At 39.1% G+C, this 26,878-nt stretch overlaps 1 protein-coding gene across 4 annotated transcripts in view; it reads left to right on the top strand.

Moving 5' to 3' along the window:
- The window catches only part of ST18 (ST18 C2H2C-type zinc finger transcription factor), a 188,460-nt gene that overhangs the window by 109,006 nt on the left and 52,576 nt on the right, over positions 1-26,878 (top strand). For all 4 annotated transcript variants that reach the window (XM_065585530.1, XM_065585528.1, XM_065585529.1 and 1 more), the window contains 2 exons: positions 579-609; positions 25,068-25,264. In XM_065585530.1, coding sequence (XP_065441602.1) covers positions 579-609; positions 25,068-25,264 — 228 coding nt within the window. The remainder of the gene's footprint in view (positions 1-578; positions 610-25,067; positions 25,265-26,878) is intronic.

Raw genomic sequence — 26,878 nt, 5'->3', positions numbered from 1 at the left:
AACATTCTAGTGTGGCTTTTCTAGCTGTCAAAGACTGCTGGAAACTATAATCTGATTGACTGGGTCTCATTTAACATATTCTATTCAGTGTAAATACACACACACACAGGCTTAATAGAGCAAGTGCATTTTCCCAGACGTGGAACAACTGATACTGCCTGTGCAAAATGAGTAATCTTTTGAACCACCTGTTGGCTCTGTCAATATGCTGCGTACCCTTGTGTGGGCAGGTATTTGTAAACACCAGCTTTCTTCATTCCCAAATCAAATTAACACTCAGAAAAACAAAGATTTCTCATCATTCTCCTAGTAATAAAAAAGTGCCTTAGTTGCTTTGCTGTGCTGAAGATTATCATCTTCATCTTGTGCGGAGTTTATCTAAAATAACCCTGGGAATTACACATTTGGTCAACGTTTGCCAGTAATAGTTATGATCCTGCGGTTAGCATGAAATAAAGAATCACCTGTGTTTTGATAGCCGCTCCTCTGTCATCACAGAGGGACAGGTGCAAGGTTGCAGAAAGCATAGGACTGGAAATGTAAACTAATTCATTCATTCTCTCTGCTTTTATTAACAGTGCAAGTGGACTCTATAGCTCAGGAGCTCAGGTAAGAACTCATGTGGTTTACATTTTCTAGCTTCATTATCTGATTATACTGTTTGATCATTCCTTATATATAGCACATTGGATAAAATAGGAATGCAGTAAATGATGCAGTCATGTAGTGATATATTAATTACCCTACAAAGAGTGCTTGATGAAGATTCCCCTTTTTAAGTGAACCAAAAGTAAAAATGAAGGGTTATCAATAAACCCTCTCTCATCACAATTAAAAATTAATACAAATTGGGCATGTTCCTGCGGTGTATTCTCTGCATATATCTCCCATGACTTTATGGGAACCTATTAAGTTTCTATAAAAAGCAACAGAGGGTCCTGTGGCACCTTTGAGACTAACAGAAGAAGTGCATCTGAAGAAGTGAGGTTCTTATCCACGAAAGCTTATGCTCCCAATACTTCTGTTAGTCTCAAAGGTGCCACAGGACCCTCTGTTGCTTTTTACAGATTCAGACTAACATGGCTACCCCTCTGATACTATTAAGTTTCTAGTTAATCCTCGGGATCCTCATATTGAGCATTCCATGAAATATTGTTACTTTTATAGGTTTAGTTAATAACTTTAGCAAAATAGCCAGGCTTTGTAAATTGTTGTCAGCTGAACATGCATAATTTGTTTATTTGTTTATTACCTGCTGAAGTTTTGTATTTTATTGAAGCAGTACAAAATAAGGCTGATCTTTTCCATATTTCCATAAACCATGACAATCTAGTCAAAAACATAAATTTGACAGGGATCTTTCTGATCCTCAATAATTTCTTAAATGATTAATTTCTGAATTATACATTTAACCATAATACCTGAGTATACTGAAATAAACTGTTTGTTTAATGTTTATTTTCTAAAATTCATACATATTTTAAGAAATGTGTAGTGGAGTTTCCATTAACTGTTCAAAAATCTCTCTCAGAACGAGATATGGAATAACTGCAAATTCTTGAAGAGTAACTTCCCCAGAAGAAAAGCACAATCAATTCAGGTTCAACATTAGGAGTAGAACTTTAGAACTTCAGATAGAAGCAAGTAGCAAAATTGATGTATATAGATTCATAGATTCTAGGACTGGAAGGGACTTCGAGAGGTCATCGAGTCCAGTCCCCTGCACTCAAAGGTTCCATCATGAAAAATATTGTCAGGAGATTACATTAGTTTCTTAGGGCTTTGTCAGCAATTATGACAAAAGGAGCACAGAACAGTAAGTGGGTAAATACTACAAAATGTCGTCCACAGTATTCATTGAAGGTTTTTAATGAATTCAATATGGCCAAGTTCAAACCTCTTCAAAAGGCATGTGAGCTAGTGAGTTTTATTGACACATGCAGAAAATAACTGCTTGTGTTCTCATCCAACCAGAGAACAGAAACTACCACATGATTTATCTGGCCAATCACAACTAAGCAACATAGCTCAACTTTTGAATGCTAAGTGAAGAATACTTACAGCAAGTTGTTTGCAATTGTTCCATAGAATAAAAAACAAATGTTTGTAGAATAAACTTGAATGATGAGTAAATATCAGGAACTCCTAAGCTGCTTTCAGATATTCCGTGAACAGAAAAAAAGGCTAATTTATCAGATAAATTATTTATTGTGAATTATTCACTCAACTCTACCACATTTTTCTGTATTGCTTCATGTTTCCTGAGATTTAGTGCGTCTCCTTTTCCCTCTGTGCATCCCTAATTTATGCACCAGAAGGATGCATTAATCCGAAGAGGCAGTCATCCAAAAATGAGGATGGTCCATGTGTTCATAAGAGAAAAATGTTTGAAAAATAGAAGATGTGTAAGTTTCTTCAACACCAGGGAAGCTGTAATTTATGCATTACCAGTTTACTAGGTTTTCCCAAGCAATTTTGGTGTTCTCTGTGAAACACATGCTATCTTAGCAACTTCCATGTCACATATTAGTCTTTCTGTCAGAGCATGAAGAAACATACACCTGTTTAAAATATAGGGATAAATATTCAACAAGGGTTTAATCCAACCTCTTTATACTTTGAATTTTGGGACAACAAAACCCAATATTAGCACATGCAAATGAGATAGTTGGTGTCTAGTCAGATTGCCATGTGTATGTACAAATCAGATAACAAAAACATTTGAGCACAAAAAATTGTGTGTGCAAAAATTATATATAATGAAAGAGGCATAGACTGCTTTTTGAAAATGTAGTGAATACATTTTAGTCGTTATACTTACCTATGAAACTATAAAAGATCCATTGCAAATCCTCCCCAGGAAATCAAAATTGAAAATATCATTTAATTTACTGGGTTTTTGAAACAGATATTTGGAATCTGTCTCTGTTCTGACCAACGTTCAAAATGGTGTGTTGACTGGTTTAAATCCAAGCTTAATTAATTTACCCTTTTCCCTGGTTTATCCCATCTGACAGAGCACTTTTTCACTTCTTATTGAGTTTTTATTTTAATGTGCCTTGGGATACTTCTTTATGAAAGGCACTACATAAGCTTATACGCTCAAATTGTATTACTATTAATTTCATAACATTGATTGGTTCTACATCTTTTGTTGCCCTATTCTAACTTTAGAAGTTATCTAAATGAACAATGAAGCTAAATGAAAGGTTACAATCAATGACGTTACATGAACAAGGTAGACCCAGACAAATGTGGTATTACTTGAAAATCTATTTCATGTGAACTCCAGGGATGCTCAGGACTTCTTAACTGAAGTCAGTGGCAAAACTGAGCTCTCTGAAATGGTGTAAGGAGAATCACTGTGTGTGCTCAGAAAGTTCATCACCAGTCAGCTTCAAAGGATTTGTACTCTAAAGCTTTGAGGCCCTCTCTGACTGACTGATCTGTTTCAGTGGTTAGGTTAAGTTTGGAAAAAACTTGCATCTGAAGAAGTGAGGTTCTTACCCACGAAAGCTTATGCTCCCAGTACTTCTGTTAGTCTCAAAGGTGCCACAGGACCCTCTGTTGCTTTTTATGGAAAAAACAGGCTTCATGTGTCCAAAGATTAAACACTCCAGAAAAGGAAGAAGAATGCCAACTTCATAAAGATATTACTTCATGATAGAAGTCTAAGATCTCGAAAGCAGAACAGAAATATAGAGTGGAGTTCTAATCCTATTGAAGGATTGAAGTCAATGGCAAAACCTGAACTGACTTCAGTGGGGCCACGATTTTCACCCATGCAGTGGGCAGAACATTTTCCCTTTCCCCAGGTTTCATCAGTTGACCTAGGAACCATATTTTATACAAAGAAATTCTGCCTGACTATTTTAAATATTGACACCCTTTTCCTCTTTATTTTCATGACTGGTTTTGAACCAGTTACTATATCAAATAATTTATAGCATCAACCCATTCCTTTCTTTTTTAGAATCTTATACCACTTTATCTGATCCTCTTGCCTCTTTTTTCCCCTCAGGTTTTGTAAACCAAACATTTGCATCTTTTTACATACCTCCTAATTCCCAAACACATAATTACCCTCTCAACTGGTTCCTTTAATTATGTCATCCTTCTTATGATAGACTGGTCTGAATCACACATGCTATTTCAACTCTAGTTACTGTAAAGCTTCACACAGTGCCAGAATAACTTCTGCCAATATATATTCTGTAAGGTACCCCAAGGCCAATGTGTCCCTTTCACTGTTGCCAAACATGGTGCAGAAGATTTGTGAGGGTTTTTTTCTATTATCCTTTATCACCCTCTGGTCTGTTTCCTGTTATGGATTCCGAGTTATATTCTCTCATTCAGCTTAGTCTATATCTGCACTGCCTACACAGAGTTTGGACTATGGGGCTGTGAATAATAGTGTGCACCAAAGTACTGTGCTGTAACTCCCCTGTGTGGCCATTTCAGGCATGAACTAAAAGGTTCCTCATTCACATTAATGGTGTCCTCTTCAAACATGACTACATTTATGCAAACTAGGAACCTTTTACTTCATGCCCGCAGTGTCTACACAGGAGAGGTACTGTGCAGCACTTTAGCATCTGTTGCTATTCAAATCCCCATAGTCCAAGCTACAGGGCAGTGTAGACAAAACCTTTGTGTATGTCTGCACTGCTGCTAGAGGGGCAATTCCTAGCATGAGCACACAGACTTACGCTTGCTCAGCCTGAGCTAGTGGGCTAAAAAATAGCTTTGTGAATGTTGTGGCACTGGTGGCAACTCGGGCTAGCCACATGACTCCAAGCCTGCCCAGCCCCCTGGGTTTGATCTCGGGCAGAGAGCCCAAGTTGCTGCCCATACTGCAACATCCACACTGCTATTTTTAGCACACTAGTTCAGGCTGAGCTAGCGCAAGTCTCTCTATATCTTCTGAGAATCACACCTCCCACCTGAAGTATAGACATTCCCTTAAGGGCCTGATTCTCCTTTCATCATACTGGTTTTATACTGATGTAATTCCATTGACTCCAGTGAAGTTACACCTAATTTATATTGGGGTAAATGAGAGGAGAATCAGACCTTCAGTGCTCTTTATCCCCAATACCCTCACCTTAAACTTCTTTACAATCAACTCTGCAATCCACCTAGGTACCCAAAATTCTAAAACTGTCTAAGTTGTTTTGAACTGATTTCCTCATGCATCATCTTTACTATTATTTTATTAGTATTTCACATTTCTAAGGCTCCCATCATTATTCAGATACCGCAGATGTTAGATACTGTTGTATCTAAGCATAATTTCCTAAATTAAAAAGACCCCAATAATCCTTCAGGAGAAGAAACCAATTCATGTTTGAACCTGATATCTCTCAGTCACAGCATTCCTGTTGAAACCAGCTGCTGTGTTGAAATGGAAAGAAAGAAGAGGCTGACTTTAAGATAATTTGAACCTAGAGAACTTAGAAATTTAAAGGACCAGGATCATGAATTGTGTTCAGTATTGGACTGAAAGCTAGAGTAGACTTGGGAGTATTAGTGTGATATATTCTCATTAGTCTGCTCCACTTGACAGATGGGATAGATGGTATACTGAACCATCTGTATTTTAGGGACTCACATCTGGGTCAGATCAAGGGAAAGCAAATTGGACTGATCCAGGTTTGAAATAACAAAATCATGAATCATTTTGGCTAGGTCCATATCTAAATGAAAGGGGTGCAATCTCCTGGCTAGCTGAAGGTGAAAGCAAACATTCTGGGCTGCTGCTGTTGTCTAAATATCTGTGATTAGTGAAGTGTCCACTAGGATCCCAAGATTTCAAACTACCTGGACAAATGGAGCGCAGATTTCCTCAATGGTGTATGAAGTCACAGTTTCTGCTACTTCTACAAGTACTTTCACTTCCCACCAGATCACCTCCTGAGCAGGTTTCTTTTTGGTTATGCAGAACCCTTATTCCTTCACACTCTAGAACAACAGAAAGGCTGATCTGTCCACTTTGAGTGAGAGACAGACAGAGCTGGATATCATCAACATATTAGTGGCAAGAGAGAAATGATAGGACAGAGCTCCATGGAATTCAACATGGATATTCACTTGGTGAGAAGGAACAACAGCCCATCACACCCTCTGCTATCTCTCTGATAGGAAGGAATTAAGCGAGTAGGCCAACATCATAATTAGAAATGCTGAAGGAGCCCAATGTGTCTTGCAGCACTAGCATGAAAGTCTGGTCCTTGCCCAGAGCCCTCAAGACATAGTTCATCAGCATCATTAATGCTGTATCCATGCCAAACTGCATTCTGAAGTCATACTGAAAGGAGTCTAAACTATTATTATTATTTTCAGTGCTCAGTAACATGTTGGGTGCCTCACAGTACAGATGAGAAGACATGATCCCTGCCCCATTAAACTTACAATCAAATTTCAGACATTGTTGGATTGAAGGTGATAACAAAACAATAGTCTAGAAAATGTAGAGAAAGGAAGGGCAGAGATTTATAGTGGTAGATGACATAGCTACTCAGAAAATTTTAGTGTATGATGAAGCAGACCTGTTTGTTCTCGTTATATATAAAAATAGATAACTGTAATTGCTGGTGACTCACTTTTCATAGGCTTCATGGGAGAAGCCGGTCTCTAGGAAGGATTTGCATAAGAAGAGGGCAGTAGCCTTGCAGACCAGCTCAGACAAGGGGTGTAATGAGGTGAAAAAATAAGTGTTGAGATGTGGCTTCAGTTGGTTAACCACTACCTTCTTGGTGATCTTACTCAAAAAAAACCCCAACAGATTAGAGGTGGGGCAGTAGTTGTTGAGGCTGATTGCACCAAGTTATGGTTTCTTGTTTGCACGGGGCTGTTTCATGCTCTGAATTCCTGGTAGGTACCCTATTTTACGCAGACTTTGTCAATTCCTTACTGGTTTTGATTAGCCAAGAGGAGCAAGGATGCCTTTTGCATCAGCTGATTCAGCCTTTCCCCAGCACCCTTAGAACCACAGCTTGTATTACTGGCCTAAACTCAGTTAGGGAAAGTAGTATGGTTTCCCCCTTTGGCTCCAATTCTGTTCCCAGAGAGTGAGGTAGTCTTGGAGTCAGTTGAGCTTTTCTGCAAAGTAACATAACTGTAAGTCTGAAACTATGTGAAGACGCTCTGGGTTCATTAGACACCCTACTATCCAGACCAATTCTATTTGCTCAGCCTTTGCAGAAATAGGGATAAATGCTAAAAGGAATTTAATATTCTCCTTCAGTAGCATTTGATTATACTAATTCATCAGTCCAATTCAGATTTATTTCTTCACCTGTGTAGTTCAAAACTTATTTCTTCCCATTTTATATGCTACAGGACATAAGTGAAGTATAATGATGTTGGGGAGGAGATGTTTAGGGGCCATCATCTAAACAGCTGTGGACAGAAGATGGGTTATAGTGTCCTACTGGTTTAATGATGGTTTGGATCTATGGCTGATCACTAATTTCTAGCTTGGAGTTCTAGAAACCTATGGAATTTGATAGTTTCCAAAAGCAGACGGGCAAAATTATTCTGCCTCTAGACAGATGGGAAAGCTCCTATCTTTGCTTGAAGAAGTCAATGATATAACTGTAATACAGTATTTCTTATGCTCCCAGTTATAACTGCCAAACTGAAGAGGAGGTCAAGATCATATTCCCTTGTATTTTGGAGGTAAAGATGTGTAGATGTGGAGACTACCTGTAAAAAGTCCACGTTTGTCATGTTTGGGGCATGAACCATGTGGACACTGAAATCTGTCTGTCTATCATACTTATAGTGTAGTATTTGAGCACCTAATAATCTTTAATGTATTTCCCAAAATGAAGAGCCATGGTGAATCTACTACCTGGCTTGATAGCACCTCCGTAAATTCTGAGAGAAGCCAGTTAGGTTGCACAGTGGTATATACGTTGCAAGGATATCTACATTTACTTTGCCTCAGGAAATTGCATATTGGGAGCATGCTCTCAGATGATTCTGTCCATGACAAGAGGTCCTTCCCGCAATTGAAGGTTGGATGTAGAAAACATTGCCAGTTCTCCTCCTTGTGTTTCTTTAGGATCATGATGTTCTGCGTAACTGGCGGGGTCAAGTTCTGCCAGAGTAGAGCCCCATTGTCATTCAACCAGCTTTCAGTGATGTCGTTAAATTCATGAATTTCATCTGAGACAAAGTTATGAATGATGTTGGTTTTATTGACATCCAATCTTGCATTAAAGAGCTCTAAGCTTAGAGCCACCACACCCAATGTCTTAAACTTTTGTTTGCCTTTGAGGACAAAGAGACAAGTAATGCTTGTGTACTGTTCATGCTCTACTCAGGGAAAGATTTTTTTCATCCTGTCTCCCCAATCCTGAGCCTATTAGAAATTAGAAGGTTAGAGAGCTATTAAAATGACTATCCTCTTCTTGCTATCCCATTCTTTCTGATACAATATTTTTTCACACTTTCCTGAAACCCATATAAATTTTGTCCATTGTTTGAGCCCCTTCTGCCAATGTTATGATGTTCTTCAGGAATTTGGGGTAAATTGCTAAACCAGAACTTTTTCCTAACAATCAATGAGGACTCTCTCACTAAAATTAACATTAAAAAAATCTGTTTCTGTTTTCACTGATATTTGATACCAAAGTACAAACAGCCGAATTATCAGTGTGCAGTGCAGTTTAGAATGAGGCAAATGTATGCTGTTCACAGCACTAATAAAATATTAATGATGAAATTCACCTATCCTTATTATTACGTCCTGTATGTCAACCGTTCTCATTACCACTAATAAAACAAATTATAAATATAAAACATAACTGCAGCCCAGTTTACAGGTCTGTGATGTCTAAGATCCTCCCTTGTTTCTTTCTCCATCTTCCAGTCTCCCCTTAATTAGCCATCAAAATGGACTTACAGCTTTGGCAACTTTTCATAATTCTGTCTGATTTTTTTTGCTTTGGTGCATTGCTGGACCTAACATTTTTACCCATCTCATAGTCCCCTCTCACTACTTCCCTAATCTAGGAAAATATATCCCATCTCTGAGATGTTACCTTACACTTTTTTTTAATATTGCAAAATTACTACTATTACCAAAACAAGGATATTTGTTTAAATTAACTGATTGTGCCCCAATTTTTCCATTTTCAAATACTCATATCAATGAGTTTTTGTTCACACACAAATTCAAAGAATGGCTGTTCTTCATACAAATACCTAAAATGACATGCAAACAAGGATATTCATGAATGTATGTGAGCAATACCTTGAATGTATATGCATGTATGTGAGTTCCTTATTTGTTATTCATTGTCCTCCCTTGTTAAAAGTTTGTCATCCAATCTTTGGGAGCAGAAATAATATCACATGATTTTGATGACCAAATACAGACCACAAACAACAAATAATGAACTGAATATTTTGCAAACAATTCATAGGTTGACAATTGTTTGCCTTTACTGTCTAGTGGATAGCAACAAATCACTTAATGAATTAGCAGAAATAAGGATCTGCATCTGATCCTATATTTAAGCATCTGTATGGCTGCATTTGCAAATCATAATATTTAAAATGAATAGTTTAACTAAGTCTTGTAAATACTAAAATGCAAAATGAATTCAGGCTCATTTGTCCCTAACTTTCCATGCTTATTCTTTGCTACCTTTAGTATTGCCTATCTTTATGTATTGGGTTTATTTACAGTGTTTAAAGAGTGTATTTTATGTTTTATCTCCCTATTCCATTTTGTTTTATTTGATACATTATCTCCATTTTTATTTTTAAATGTTTTTAGCTATGTAATGTAGTAACTTCCTTTGTCAGTAATTAATATGTTCAATAACTGATAAACACATTATGAGCCTCCTTTTTCCTAGATGATTTTTTTATGTCTACTATATTTATTTCTAGCCAGTCATCTTTAAGGCTTCTTCCCCAGCACCAACATCATATCTTTTTGGCTTTTGTCTTTTCTCTTCAAATGCTCAATTTAATTAAAAACCTTTAATTATTCTCAATTTCTCTGTTTCTGTAACTGTAGTCTTATCTTAAGGGCCAAATTCGTGTCGTTTACACCCAAGAAGCCATGTTCTAATGGGTAGATATAGACTATTTGCAGTTGGTGCCACATGAGAGCACATCTCTATGTTGTCCATCCACTGTAAATAAAAACTTTTGCATTCTTAATTTTATTCTGCACCTTCTCCTCTAAGATTTTATATTGCTAACAAGTTACTGTCTTCTCCATCACAACTTCAGTTTTCTGCATCATACAATAAGTATTTTCATACTAACCCTGAATATTCTTAGGGAGTCCCAAACATCCTAATGTCTCCAACTGAATGACAGACTCACAGAATTTTATAGCCCAACATGGTCATTTACTTTTATGGCTGGTCTTTTCTCTATGGATGACTGCAAGCCACCCAGAGCTTTTCATGTCAGCCAATGACTTCTGCCTGTTCTATGTTGACTGTGAAATAGAGGCAAATCACCAGTTAAATTGCTGACCTTGGCTGACGTTAGGGGTTGCATTCAGCCAGGGAAGAGCAGGTTGGAGAGGACCCTAGATAACCTGCAGATGTCAAGTAAAGGGAAAAAAATATATGACAGTGACTCTTTCAACATTCCAAGGAGATATTTTTAACTCTTTAAATATTATTCCAGCTTTTTTAAAGCTGTAGTAACCCACAGGACCAGCATAGCTATGACAAGGGTTTTAGACAAAACCAGAATGGAACAGGTTTGGATCCTTGGCAAGTGGACAGCTTAAATTCCCACTGCTTCTGGAGTGCACAAAATAGGAAGGTTTGGATTTTCACAAGATCTCCAACAAACGTGATCTACTCAACATGTTTTTTCTAAGGTAACTTTTTTTAAGCATTCACTATATGTAGCAGGCTAACCTCACACCCTGCTGCAGAGCCAGGTTGTGTGGTTTACCATGTATAGGGAACCCCAGAATCATGTGGATGTTCTTGACTGTTTTGTTCTCTAAAAGCTTTAGCCAAATTCTTGCTCAGGCTCCCAATGAAGTCAGTTGTTCCACTGAAGCTCCCCTGAGTAAGGGACTGGCTGAAAACTGGATTAGGACTTTAGGATTTGGTCATTAGTCCTTTTTCCTTGATTCCGTTTGTACTACTGTGTTGAAGATTTTTTTTGGCTCCAGGCAACAAAAAAATAATGTTCCCCAAACTGACCTTTGTTGAATTTAAACTGTCTATTTGCTAAGGGCCCAAATCTGCAGCCTTCATGGATACAAAACTCCCCTTTTTGTTTACAAGGACTGCAGAGTTGCATTGTAGAACAGTGTAGCTTGGGTTCCAGTAATATTTTCATCAGCGCTTTCTCTTTCTTTAGGCTACTATATTCCCTAGCCGCTGTTTGTCAGAAGCTGGGAATGGGTGACAGGAAACGGATCACTTGATGATTACCTGTTCTGTTCATTCCCTCTGGGGCACCTGGCATTGGCCACTGTCGGAAGACAGGAGACTGGGCTAGATAGGCCTTTGGTCTGACTCTGTATGGCCATTCTTATGTTCTTATATGATTGTAATACCAATAGTGCATCATGCTTTACAAACAGTTGCAATGAGTAAGAAAAGAAAAAGTAGTGACAAAAATCATTTTGTTCTGTCCCGTTGTTATTAATGATCTCCTTCATGGTGGAGAGTCCTCTGTTTAAGTCATATTACATTACACGAGCATGGTATTTAAAGAAAAATGAAAAAGCCATTATAGAAGCACACTAATGTACTTCTGAGCCTATGGTCTAGCTAAAATATGTGTACATATCGGGGTCTGAAGGTACTTGGCCTTTAGCCTCATGCTTCACAATCAGCTTGAGGCATGTGTCGATTTCATTATGACAGCATGCCTTTTCCTCAATTATTGCTGACTTATTATCACTCTGATCTTTTTACATGCTTCTTTTTATTTGCTCAGTCATTTCACAGTCCAGTTGTTCCTTTTGGTCAAGTGGCCTATAACATTAGTTTACTGTCTGAAACATTGCCAACTTCAATGCATAATGACTCAACGCCATTACCCATTTCTCCCCAATCTCCTCTTATGGGGGCTAATAAATCCTCTTTCACCAATAAGGCTATACCACCTCATTTACTTTTCCTGCTTGTCTTTTTTAAATAAACTATATCCTTTAATATCACATTCTAGCCAGACTTTAGTTATGATATATTTTTCTCTATATCATTATGTATATCCCTTGAGCGCTCTTATTTTCTTCTTTGCTAAACCTTTCATTTGTATATATATAGTAACTTTTATAACCCCCATGTTATTGAGCTTATTTTCCTCTATATTAGTATCCATAAGTCCTTATTTCCCTTTTATCTTCCTCCCCATCTTTTCTGTGCACTCCTTTCATCTCTGTTCAGTCTGTGTACTCGTCCTTCCCTCATGCAGCCCTAAATTGAACTCTTCCTATGACTTCTCACTATGGGAAGAAAATTGGCCTTGTTCAGCGGTAACCCTTTCTATCTGTATGGGTCCCTTCAACTCCAAAATATTCTATAGTAACCCACAGAAGCAAACACCCTGCTTTCATACTCTTTCACAAATATAATCTGTGAGCCAAGTAGATGCATCTGTTGAAGACAGAATGGGGAAAAATACATTTATTTCCTTGTGTGAGATGGTAGAAATTGGGAAACATAAATGTTGTTATTGTTGGATTATTATTATTATTATATTACTGGACCAAGTGTTGACTGCTCCTGAGCATCTGTCAATACCACTGAAGTCAATGGGAGTTGCAGATACTCAGCACCTTCCAAGATGTGATCCACTCTATTGTTGTATATAAATGCATAATCAAATATATATATATATATATATTGCCAGATCCTCAGCTGGGCTAAATCATCATCACTCCACTGAGCTCAATATCTGACTTTTATTTTTACTGGATCTGATTCCAACCCCCTTTACACTCAAGTCCATTGACCAGAAAGATATCTTTGTCATTTAAAAGAGGAGGGGAAGATTTCACAATAGACAATTCACAGAAATTCCACCCTCCTCCACTATATGCCAACATTCTGATGCTCTTTTGGCTTTCCCAGTTCCTCATGTTTCCCACACCTAACCTATCATTGTTCCAAGATCTGACAGGGTGCTAGCTATAGCACCTTGATCACTTAGGTAATAGTGTTAAACAGAAGACTGCAAGCTTAGTGGGAATCAGTCTGCTATGGTGGGGTGGCAGGCTCCTTCTGACACATGCCTATTCTGTGTTCTGCAGTGCTTGGAACCTAAAAATTAAAGGCACACACAGGGAAAAGAAACAGACGGTGTGTATTTTGTGAATGAGATACCACGCAAATGGACCAGGCAGTGCGGCACACCTGGTGGCTGAGGGAGCACTCTCACCCCATTCATTCCATTCTCATGGTTGTACCATGGTCCTCCTAGATTCTGCTCCTCACACTGTCTTCAATTGCTCTCCTGTTCTTCCTGATTCATCCACCCAACCTGAACATTATGTTCGTTTGTTTCTCCAGTACTTTCATGGGACCTGATTCTCTAGAGTAAATCAGGAGTAACTCTATCAAAGTGAATCGAATTACGTATTGGCATGGGAGAACAGAATCAGGACTCTGGTCTTTTCAGCTGTTTCTTCTAATCCACCAAGGGTTTCTTCTAACCCTTTTGTCAACCTTCACCAATCTGTATTGTACCCCCGAACAACTCCACTCTAATGCTGTCACTCTGTGAAGCTTTGCCACACTACCATCCTTCAGTGATGTTCCCTCCGATTTTTCAGTTACTCCTTGATCCCCTTCCCTGCTCCTCGGCTTTAGTAGCCCTTTCTTCTTTGATGTCCATGGATTAATTTCAGTGATTAGTCAAGAAAAGTAAGAGAAGAAAATAATCCATATCAACATATTGCTAAATCAAGGGGGTAAATTAAATGTATCAAATGATATGGTACCAGAAAGAACAGTGACTTAGGAAAATGAAGTTTTTGAAAGTAAGTGGTGGGAAAGAATTAGTGCTAAAGGTCCAGAGAAATTCAGCAGGTCAAATTCAGCATTAGTATAATGGCTGTGTAAGTAATACAACGATGTAAGTTGGTCAAACAGGTGTTAGTAAAAAAAAATTATCTTCTGATTTAGTGTGCTGGGTTTTTTCAGACCTAGCATAAGTGGGTGTAACTCCCCCTAAAGTCTACTGGAGTTGCACCCATTTATGCCAGGTCTGAATCTGATGGCAGGAGTTCAGGTGATGATGAGACACTAGTTAAAGTTTCCTGGTACAATTTCCCTCATTCCATACTTTCCATCCTGTCAATTGGTAAGTTACATTCAATAACATTCAAACCTATTGAAAGTCAAATCAGTGCAACTTTCTATATATTAGTTGAGCTCTTACACCCATCCCATTTATGGTCCATCATTTAAGTCACTGCTCGGTATGGCTCAAAGACTCCCCTGAGAGCTACCCCCACCTACTTCAGCCTGATTTTGGCTCAATGACTGTACCAAGTAATGGCAAATGTATCTAATAATCACTCTTATCTGGTCAGTGATTTACTAAGACATTCATACCACACCCATCACTATGGTGTCCAAAGAGGAAGGAGAGAGGCAAATGGGAGAGCAGGAATACCACCAGTCTGATATCTCTGTTATGCAGATAATATTTATCTATTTATTTTGTATAAATCGAGATAGAGTTTGATCTCAGTTACGCCTGTATAAAGGAGGAGTAATTCCACTGATTTGCAGTCCCAGGCTGCCCCAAGTGCAAAATGTCCTCCAAATGGGACTTGTCTACCAAGCCTTTCAAAAGCATGTATCAGTTCCCCAATTCTGACAAAAGACGCCTGACTTTCCTTGATATGGTTTATTGATTTAAATTCTTTTCAAATATGTACTTAAGAAACCTGATGGAAGTTCTGTCTTGTTCATGAAAAACAAAATGGTGAGCTCCCCCTGTGTCCGTGTTCCATTCAGTATAGGGTAGAGGAAGGAACCATCAAAGAATCATACTTTCCAGGTCCAATTTGAGTTACAGCAGTTTACAAGCTGCTCCTACTTATGTCACTGGAACACAGTCTCTAAAGGACCTTCAGCCACTGGAGAATCTCTGTAGCAAATCAGACCTCCATCATGCCTTTTCCTTGCTTTCTCCGTCCCTCTCCTAATGTGATCCTCGTGTTGGGAGTGGGAGGAACTGGCTCTGCCAGCTTTACACTGTGAGGGAGTTAGCCTTCACTGGAGGGATTCTTTGCTGACCATTTACAACCAGAACCTGATCACTGTGCACTGCCAGAACTGAATCAAGAATCTGGCCCTGTATCTCTAATAGGAATAAGGATCTGAATGTTTATAGACTGGTTTCTGAGTTACTAAGGCCTTATCTGCATTACAGAATTTTGAGATATTTGAACACAATTGTGAACAATTGATTTAGATAGCATGATGCTGAGCACAACTTAGCAGCCAGGGCAAATTGTGTTCAGTATCTTGTCAGCCAATCACAAATCAATGGAACTAACCCATTTTCTCAGAAGTAATATCCCACATTGGATTCCCTGCTAGCTGAACAGATTATTTTAACACTTGCATAAAGTCACAAGTCATCCATGACTGAACATCAGGCGGTTCTTGTTATCGCACAAAAATAGTACTCTAGAGTGAAAAACAGTATTCAAGTGTCCTTCTTTGTGCCTAAATGAGTCTTAATTGAGTTAATGATCCAATTGTTTATCTTTATGTTTCAGTTTTCTTGAATGTGCTTTCCCACTGCTAGGAGACCTCAGAATATCATCCAACATGTGATTGACTAGAATTGTTTGTAAAATAATGTAATTTTTACTGGGCACACACTATCTCCATATACCATTGCCCTAGTTAGAAATAACTTCTATATCTGAATATTATTCTCAGTATTTTTATTGCTGTAAAATAAATGTATACAAATGCTCAATTTTGCAAAAATCTCTCCACACAGCAACTAGAACCAGCTTTCTCCTTCAGTTAAGTTAGCCCATTCATACTTTTATTTCCTCACAAATATTTAACTAACTTGTGCCCATTCACGTTACTTGAGATTTTGCCTTTAATTTCAAAGGGAGCATGATTATCACCATGATGATAAACATAGTGGGTGAAAGCTTCACATCTGTTTCATCTCCTTTAGCCTAGTCAGTGTCTAATATGAGCCCTATGTCTGGCCAAGGAAAGATTCTCCAAGTACAAGCACTGTGGTAGACAGCTGTAAGGCTGTCTTCTGAGGATCCCCTTGCAAGCCCTGGCATAGTGGATGTGTTGTGGCAGGGTTGTAGGAGGGACTTGCATCCTCCTTCCTTGTGTTTTGTTTTGAGGCATCAGGATACAAGGCTACAAGGATTGTGGGCAGCTCTGCAGCACACAGGCAGCGGGGGCCAGGTTGTGTAACCTATAAAGGTCCCCAGATCTGTCGTTACACAGGGGACACGGAACAACCCTGGATTGGGAGGGTACAAAGGCACCTTAGCTTCCTCTTCTCTTGGGCTGTGCTGCACCTCTTAGGGTATGTCTACTCTAGATCTAGAAGTGTAAATTCCAGCTCTAAAACACATACCCACACTAGGTCTGATTGAGCTAGCACATGAAAAATAGGAGAAGTGTAGCTGTGGTGGCAGGAGAGGTTAGCTGCCCTGAATACCTACCTATGGTCTCGGACAAATCATACCCAGTCTACTAGCCCATCCCATCCCATCCCATCCCCTTGATTGGGTGCCTCTTTCTATCTCCCAAGGAAGTAAACCCGGTAGGGACTCAGGCTTCACAGTTCAGACTGGGCAATGCATGCTGCCCCACAAAATTAGTATTCTCTGCCAGAAATTGTATCACCTCTTCCCCCTTAAAATAACAGTAATGTCTGCTAAATAAATATGAACGTCTATGGAGGAGCCATGTCAATTATAGTCAGAGAAATATACAGTGGCCCACTTTCTATGATGTATCTTTGAGTATAGTAAGGAAAGCCGAGTGTTTTCACATTCAATAAATAACTGCATGGAATTAGAAATGCCACACAAATCCCTGAATTTTGACCTTCAGTGGAGACTTGAGTGTTCCAATTCACTCCTGTGAAGACACCAACTTATATCTTGTATCTATGAAGAAACATCATAGTAATATCATCGCTCTGTCTCTCTTCCTCTTGATAGCAGCCCAGGCAGGGCACTCTAGTTCTATGGAGCTACAAAATGTACACATGCTCCTTGAGTCTTTGTAATTCTTTAAGTCGCATAGTCGGGCCTATCATCTTAACACTATTTAAACTGGTCTCCAACTATTGGTGTTCCAGCAAATGCTGTTCTATTAATAGTATTATTTCTCTTTGTCCGTTGTATTAGTCAGGCTAGCTGCTCTCTGAGTTTTTGCCTTCCATCATTGGCATCTCTTGCATTGTTTGCATTTACCTTCAACATCTTTGGTTGATTTCATCAATAAAATCAATCTCTAGCCCAGAGCCAGTGTCCATTCAACTGCCATGTGATCAGTCTCAGCATGTGTCCCTAAGAGAGAGCCCTCTCCTTTTGTGCACTAGGTGTTACCAATTGGCCCCACCCATCACCATCCTTGAAATATGATTTATGTCATTCTCAAGAATGTACATTTGCTGTGTGTTGCACTCACACTTCTACAACCTAAAACTTTGCTTATAGCTCTCACAGTCACTCTGTTAAGACAGCCAATCAAATTCCATCCGCATCCGTTTCCTAGGTAACCAACAAACAGCCATAGAAGGAGACTGCAAATTATGGACAGGCTGAGGAAGGAATCCTTCATCATTTCTGCTTTTTTCAGTACTTTTGCACTGTTAACAGAATAAAATAAAAACCTTAAAACTCATTGTAGAAAAACAAAATATACATAATAGATGGCAGTGACCGAGTGCTTTACTGCCACTGATTCCATTGTGAGAGGAGGATCTGTGTAACCTAGCTGAGACAATGGTAAGAGGAAAGTAGCATTTGACTGTCACTGTGTATTCCAGGGTATCTGCATGATACAAATGTATAACAAAGGTTTCCAATTTTCTGTTGCTATCAGGTAAAATATTGACTGTAACTTTGATTAGGATTTAAAGCTGCAGCCTACAACTGAATTAAAGTTAATATTAGAGGATGAGGAGGCTGACCCACCCTTTAACTACCAAGCATTAATTGGGTCTGGCATGGGGTTAAATCGCCTCAGATCCTGGAGCCAAGGAATGAGGGCTGACTCCCTTCGCTGAAGCTGCGTCACTCTGTTCACGCTTCAGTCTGATGCTGGATCCCACCACCCAGTGAGGAGGAATGAGGGAGCAGGTGAAGGGGAACTCAGTCATTGAAGAATTAAGACACTCTCTTGCCCCACAAGCTTACAGATTCCACCAGTCCTGTGCTGAGGTTTACCCCAGGAGCTGGTCCCTTGAAGCCTCTTGCTTGGGATACCAACTGGAAGTGTGACAGTGTTCTCTTCCTCTTTTATTTGTTTGTTTAAACAATATGCACTCTCTTATTCACCCATGGCAGTCTGCAGGAGACTGCGAGGAAACTGGAAAAAGTTAACCGGATATCTACCAGTCTTGCCAAGAGAGAAAAATTCCTAGACTCACAGCAAGGTGGGAAATCCTCCACTGACAATCATGCCACCTATGGGGAAGGGCAGGCAGGGCAGTTTCCAGCAACAAGAATGGCTGCTGTGTGCCCTGGAATGCTTAATGGGGAGAGGGGAGTTCACTGCAGCCATTCGGCTTTCTCACTGTCTTCAAATTGGCCACTAGGTGGTTAGGGAAAGTGTAGCACTGTTCCACTCTCCCTAGCCCCACCATTCATCCGGGCACAATCTGGGAAGAAAGAAAGGAAAGGGAAGACCCTAAGCACTTGGGATAAAATTGTCAAAAATGCCTGTGTCCTATAAGCATGAAAACTTTACTTGAGGGTCTTCTTTTCACACAAGCAATTGTCTTGTACTTTAACTTCGTGGCTTGTATTATGATATCTGATACAGGATTGTTTTTAGTAGCTGACTCATTTGCTTAAAAAATCTGCTCATTATAGGCAGTACTAAAATGATTTATTATTCATAACATTTAAGAACAGTTAAATTAGGGGAAAGCACGTATTGGCTTTGGGCTCATAACAAAAAAAAAAAATCTTCTCCCATTTTATGAGCCTCAGATTACCAAATAACCTTGACAGCTGAATCAGTGTTCCATGACAACAAGCAGACCATTGATAAATAGCAACAAAACTATTAGATGTTGAATTTATGAGATGAGTAATAGAGAAGCTAAATTATAGGTTTACTGTTTGACAAACTACAGCCTGACAGATCTCTGCTAACGTGTATGTGTGAAAGAGACAGAGACAGAGAGACAAACTTTTTAAGACAGTGCTGAAATGGGTACTTCATGAATGCTGATATCTAAGCTGATTATAGATAGATAGATAGACACAAATATCTACATGCTAGGCTGAGTCTCAAATTCCTATGGTGCCCGTTATCAAACATCTACATTTAGAGACAAATGGACAAGGTGTCTGTGTGTGCATATGTATACGTACATACTATCACAAATTTAAAAAAGCAAATCTTTGAAAGGAGGCACAAATTATCAAAAGAAATATACTTTGATAAGGAAATTTGTAGTAAGATCAATAGTCAGCAACTACAATGAACTGAAAATTAAAATCAAGAGTATGAAACAACTACATGTAGTAAAGTTAGGGTGTTTTGTTTTGGTTTTCCTTAAAGACAATATAAGATTGAGGGTAAGAGGAAGAATAGGTTCTTGGTGAATTATTTGAACTGGCTGTGGACGTCTGGTTGATTTTACTCAAGATTCAGAAGTAGCAACTTAAAAGGACACTAACAGCAAAGGCAGGAGGATTTTTCTACTGGGAAAATGTTAATTAATTAAAAATGTTAGTCACTTTCCTGGCCTCTGAAGAATAAGCTGAGCTTCCTAAAAAAGAGTCAATCACTGCAATCTTTGGCACCTATATTCTCAGAGAAAGGTGTCAGGAATAAGCCTATATAAATTTGGTTCTGATAAAATATTTTTATTTTAATCAGAGAAGAGGAAACTCTAGAAACTCTATTGGAGAGCTGATTGAGCCTGGCGGCACTGGTTAGACAAAGGAATATGATGTGGGCAAACTAATGCATCACACTGCTTCATAAAGGAAAAGCCCTCTGGCTCTAAGATGTGCTTACAGCACATTTGAGAAGAGTCAGATCTGTGGGCGTCCTGGGCTAAAATCTGGATTTACAGCAATGTGATTGAGAGCAGAATTTGGCCTCAAAATTTGAATTAAACAGAACTTAAAGTTATCATACATTTGCTTCCGAAAGTGGTTCTGCGTTGATCCATCATACACAGGGGAGTGTGGAGTCACGTGAAGAATGTAAATCAGAGCTGCATCTCCCCTGATGCCAGTTGATTTTAGTTATAATCACCTGGGATTTTCCTGCTGTTTGTTCCCAGAGTGAAACTCCAGAAGGCAGGAGACCCTATCTCTGGTATTCTTTCTTGCCTGTTGTCTGCCAAAGTCTGAGTTTGACTACCTTCTAGGATATTGTGATACACAAATGTGTTTCATGGCATTTTTGCTGAAATCACAGTGGTGAACTTGTAATATGTAACTAGGGAAATACATTGTCCCAATTTGCTTAAATGAATTCAGCAGATTTTAACAATAGAATGACAATCTTACTTTCCTTCTTTCCCCCACTTAAGCTGTGGACCATTTAGTTAAGGCTCTTTGGAAGATACAGTTTAGTCAAACACAAGTTATTGGGCTCATTACAGAAGTAACTGGGTGAAATTCTATTCACCCAGTCACAAGAGGTCAAACTAGATGATGTAATGGGCACTTCTAGCCTAAAAATTTCTTAATTTAGCTTGTATGGGAATTAGCTTTATCAATGGAAATGAGGACAGTATTAATTCCTAAATCCTCATAATATCCATTGGAGGTAAATTTGGAGTTTGACAAATGAATGAAAAAGTTTTAAAAAGTAAACTTTGATAGTTTTGGCTTATAAAGCATTGTTATGGTTCTTTCTACTTCTTTTTCGTAATTCCAGCCTTTTTGCAACACCATGACTATTATGAGTGATACAATATTGCAGAACTTCAGCAACAAAGACTAATAAACTCTTCCACACAGTTTTTTTCAGGGTACATTATGCACTTCAATCCACACTGCGTATCTCTGGTGTGGGTGGGCGGACGTGTCTGTGTCTGTGTGTGTCTATCTGTGTCAGTGTCTGTGGGGCACCATTTCCAAAAGGGACACTTATTGTGCTGTGATATATGTGGTATGCACTATTGTCAAAAAGAGAAATACCACAAAATTCATAATACATTTAACTACTGCAAGTGGTTAACATCCAGGTTTTAATGGCACTCACAGTAAGTTTAGTATTCAGTAGATCAAGAGCAACCACTTTGTTTAAGATGCACACTGGTAGCATTCTAACATCTCCTAAAATTGCAGATCTTCATATTTCCATATCCTTCATGTTTACAGTGGTGGGTTGCCAAAAAGGTTCTTGGCCAGAAATGGATTTTTTTTTAACAAAAAGCTTAAAGTTTAGTCACATGCTACCATCCAAAACAATCAGAACTTGAGCCAATTTAGCACACATAAGATATCTTGGAAGGATTAATTTATGCTGTTGCGCCTTGTAATATGTGTAACCAATAGGGAGCTGTTTGGAGACATGGATTTTTGCAAATCTTGCAGCTAAATCAGAGAGCCAAATACGAAATCCAGTACCCAAGGGCATTGTGTAGATTTATGATGCTCCCTAGGGTCTAGAAACCAATGAGTGGATTACATTGATCCATAAATGTAGTTTTTTCATCTGTGACAGATATAATATGAATGCTATTAGTCATATTACATAGCTGTATTCTCCTGTCTGAGAGAACTATGACGACAATGAAAAATTACTTATATAAAAAGTGAGAAAAGGGTTGAAGAATATTGTGTTGTGAGGCACATCTTTTAGTGAAGTGTCACATTTTGACTTCTTAGCTATGATGTGTCACCTAGATCAGTGGTGGGCAACCTGCGGCCAGGGGCCACACGCGGCCCGTCAGGGTAATTCACTGGCGGGCCGCAAGACAGAGTTTACATTGACCGTCCGCAGGCATGGCTGCCTGCAGCTCCCAGTTGCCGCGGGTCGCCGTTCCTGGCCAATGGGAGCTGCAGGAAGCTGCGCAGGCTGCAGGTTGCCCACCACTGACCTAGATTGCCAGGCCACTCAGATGCTAGCATGGTGGGAGCTATATTGAATACATAGATATACTAGATAGCTGACAGACCTATAGATATTCAGGTCTTGTTGCAACTGAAAGATACGTTTAGATCTTCTGCTAACCTTCCACTCCAAAAGCTTGCACAAATGTGAAATAGCCACCACAAAATGTTACATTACTCAACCTGTTGTGGAAGGTATAGCATATTTCACACACATTTTTGTTTTGCGGACCTATAAATAGGTATATGTAAAAGTTATAATCAAGTTACAGGGCTACATTCTCAGCTAGTAAATGGCACAGCACCAATAAAGTCTAAGGATCTGGCCTATGATATGTAGGAAAAATATTTATTTACTTACTTATTTATTTGTAGTATTTTATAGGAACCAAATATTGTATATATTGTAGTTCCTGGTCATGCACATTAGCTGAGCTGTTCAACCAAAGTTTGTTTTCATATTCCCTTGAGATAATGTTGTAGTAATCAGCATTCCATGCACATCATGTTATGTCTGTAGAAATATGACTTGGAAACCTATTGAAATTTGCTCAGTTACAATGAGGCATAGGGCAGCCACAAAAAAACCCTTAAATAGACAAGATATATGGACATAGATAAAGCAGTGAATTGACACATTGTACGGTCCATGACACTGATGCAATCCCATTGGCATTGGTAGGAGTGCGTTAGTGTAATGGAGAGGGGAATATGGCACACCATGTGTACCAGAAGTATATATCTGATTTCAGCTCTTGTGGACAGATCCCAATGTGTACAGATCTATACAAATCAATAGCAAAAACGTAGTGTAACCTCCCCTAAATGAAAAGGCCTGGATTCACATAAGGACTGAGGGTGTTGTGACACTAAGTGTCATGGCACCTAGCTTTCAGGAGCCTAGAAAGTCACAGGAGCACTCTGTGATTCACAAAGCCTGAGTTAGGTACCTAGGCCCCTCCACACACACACATATACACACACAGAAAGGACACCCAAGTCTGATCTGCAGAAAGGCACCTATCTCTATTTGCGATCCACTACCTTTGGAGTTAGGCACCTGTGCTGTTTTCACTACAACAATGAAGAGGAGGACCCGCCTTCTACCATTTAGCCCAGTGGTTAGTGTTACAGTACAAGTCAGAGAGCAAGGGGTCGGGATTCTGGATCTCCCACATCCTGGGGGTGTACTGTAACCACCGGCTTATTGAGTCGTTCTCATGCTTGTGCTGTCTCTCTTGCTTGTTGTCTCTCTTTGGCTCAAATAGCTTTTTAATTATTTATCCACAATGAAACAGCTTCAACAGAAGAGACTATGGCTATGTCTACACTATGAGCTAGGGGTGTGATTTCCCTGCATACAAGTACTTGCACTAGCTCTGGCTGAACTAGCAGGAGTATACATCACAGTGTAGCTGCGGTAGCCTGAGTAGCAGCAGCAGGGAGGTACAGCTTAGCCATGCCGAGTATGCACCCACCCGTTTCAGGCACGTTTGTAGTCGGCATGTCTAAGCCATGCCTCCTTTGCCTCTTCCAGTGCTATTGTGGCTACGCTGCTATTTATTCGTGTGCTGGCTCGATGAAAGCTAGTATGAGTAGGTGTACACAAGCAGCACAATCAACACACCCTAGCTTGTAGACATAGCCTGAGGGCACTTCATAGCAGAATATCCCATAGCCTAGTGGTTAGGGCACTCACCTGAGAGGTTTAGAGCCTAGTTCAAATCCCTTTTCCCCTTCTGAAAGAGGGGGGACTTGAACTGGAGGCCTTCCACATCTTTGGTCAATATACAAACCATTGCACTAAATTGATGAGGTGGAAGCAGCTGTTGTTGCGTTGTGTGAACTTGCTTGAGGGGGCAGATCCAGTAAGCATGCTGTGAGGGAGCCTACTGGATCAGGTCTTATACATGGCATAGGTGGCCAAACACCTACCTTCTCCTGGCTGGTGAAATACTCTGAGGCTTAGGTGGGAGATAAGTGTCTGAATGGAGACTCAGGGGAAGAAATATAGGATCCCTAGGGATCTTTTACTGTAAAAGGGAGTTTAGGTGCCTACAGGGTTCAGTAAGAGCACTATGAATTGCAGTAGAGCTTAAAACTGGGATTTAGGTGCCTAAGTCTGGAGTTTAGGCAGCTAAGTACATTTGTGAATCTAGGCCATGGTGACCAGAAAAATCAGACATTGACATTGTTTAGTTCATCTCATAAATCACACACAAAAAATGCCCTTAAATATCTAAGTCTTCACACTGAAAAAATGCATTCATCTTAAAATGGACTCTCACCCACCCATCAAAGACAAACAAACAAACCAAAAAAAAAAAAAACCCACAAGCAGCAATGCAAAAGAAGCAAGCACATATCCACACCCATGTAAGTAGAAGGGTCATAAAGTTACAGTATGCTGCAGTGTAACTGGTGGTATACTTTTCACATTAGCTGTTTCTCAGGATTAGCAAATCAATATCAATCTTTTCTCATCCCTTTCTGGGTGTATTTCATCTAGTGCAGGACAGAGCTTAAATTAACATATGTTTACTTGGGATTAAGGATTTTTTATAACCAGACTTTGGTAGCAGTGAAAGAGAACCGGTGCAATGGATTTGTCTGTGCCCTGCTCTCTAGATCCAAGAGCTAAAACTAAACATCCTCTAAACACAGCTGGCTGGAAGTGCAAGTGTATTAGCATTTTACCAGCCTCATTTTTTCTACTTGAAATTAAAATATAGGACAGTGCTGTTTGTTCAATAATATCCAATTTGTTTTCATTATTGCTGTTTTTAAATCAATGCAGTGCCTACAAATGCTCCATGGCTAAGAAGAGAAAAGCTGAAGAACAGATTTCAGGAGTTCCAGTCAATAAAAGGAAGTCCCTGTTAATGAAACCCCGTCACTACAGTCCCACTGTGGAATGCAGAGAGGAAAATGAGGACAGAACAGAGTTGCAGGAGGATGTCAATGTCCTCGAAACAAATGACACGTCTGCTACAGGTAGCAATGAAGAATGGCTCCAAATTAATGTAAACTCCCTGCCCTCAAAGAAAAGAGGCCTGTCAAACTGAATGCTTTCAAAAAGAATGTAGAATGATTTGGGCTCAGAGTAGATTTGAGATAATACATTGCAATCTGGATATAAATATGGTAATTCAAAAACAAGGACCTTGTACAACATCTCCTTCTATGGTCGTTAATGCTGTGTAGGTCACAGAGACCTGCCATCACTGCAGATAAGGAATGGTGTCTGCTTCTTAATATAGGCTGTCAAAGAATGAGGCTAAACATGTAGTGAAAAACTAACTACTTAGAAAAACACATTTGTAAAGAGAGGATTTTCACTTTAATATATTCAGCATGAGGTGGGGGCAATCACCTGCTTAACAAAATGTTGACTTTAACATTTACCAAAGCAATTTTATTCATGTGACTATTATCTGTGTTCTATTTAACCTGATCATTAGACTCTGCACTGTATTTATAATACCCAACCCAAACATGCTCAACAATTTATAGAAAGTTCTACCATGCAGGTGCTACAAAATGTGACTGCTGGGGGAAGAATATGAGATATATTTATAATACACATATATATTTAAATAAATAAATATAAATTATGTATGTATGTTTTCTGCCTTTACCATTCAACTATATATTCAAAATTAATGGAATACTTTTCAAAATAAATTGGCAGTTATTTTTTTCTTTGAGGAGCCTTGCATAAGTTGTTAGCCCAACACTTAAGAAAGTGGTCTCAGATTTCAGTGGAATCAATACTGCATTTGTTAAAAAGAAAATAGTTGTCAATAGGTTATAAAGGTCAATATCTAAGGAATATGGGCAGATAATCTGAAATCATACATAATATGAAAAAGTAATGGTGCCTCTATTTAAGAGGAAGCTGTCCTCAAGCCCCAGAATTGGGGATCCAGATTCTGATGCAGATTCCCAAATTTTAGGGGGTTTTGGATCTAGAGTTATACCCACATCTACTTAGAATAGAATAATCTTCGTTTTTGAAAACCAATACCCTGTACATTTCTGGTACGTATAGCTGTTACAAAACTGGAATGTATACTTATATGTCTATATTGAAAGCCAAATTTATTATCCAGGTAAGAGAACTATGGGTGAAATTCTGGCCCTAATGAAGTCAATGGGAGTTTTGCTATTGACTTCACTGGGGCCAGGATTTTATTTTTGGTCAATCTTCTATCAGGGGTCTCTTTTGGAATGCAGATTTGTGGGTACATCTTGCAAGTTCCTGTGGAGGGCTGAAAGGGGGGGTTACTTTTAAAATATTTCTTAAACTAGTAGGGAATTGTGCACTGACTGTCCCCTTCTGATGCAATCACTGAGCCAAACTTACTACCGACCCAAGCAAGCACAACTCTGCTGTTTCGTGGCTGTTCTGACCTCCTACGAGTATTTCCATCTCATAATACCAGCAGTCTCACAAAAAGCTTTAACTGACTTTTTCTGTGCTGATTCAGATTGTACCCTGTACCTCCATAACTTCAGTGTTTTAATCCTCATAAATGTGCACACTTTCTCCTGTGTCTATCTTCTGTACAACTCCAGGAAAATTCTGAGAGCAGGACAGCATGGTAT

This window comes from Chrysemys picta, chromosome 2 (genome assembly GCF_011386835.1).
Source record: "Chrysemys picta bellii isolate R12L10 chromosome 2, ASM1138683v2, whole genome shotgun sequence".
NCBI lineage: Eukaryota > Metazoa > Chordata > Testudines > Emydidae > Chrysemys > Chrysemys picta.
This window is presented reverse-complemented; position numbering and strand designations above follow the sequence as displayed.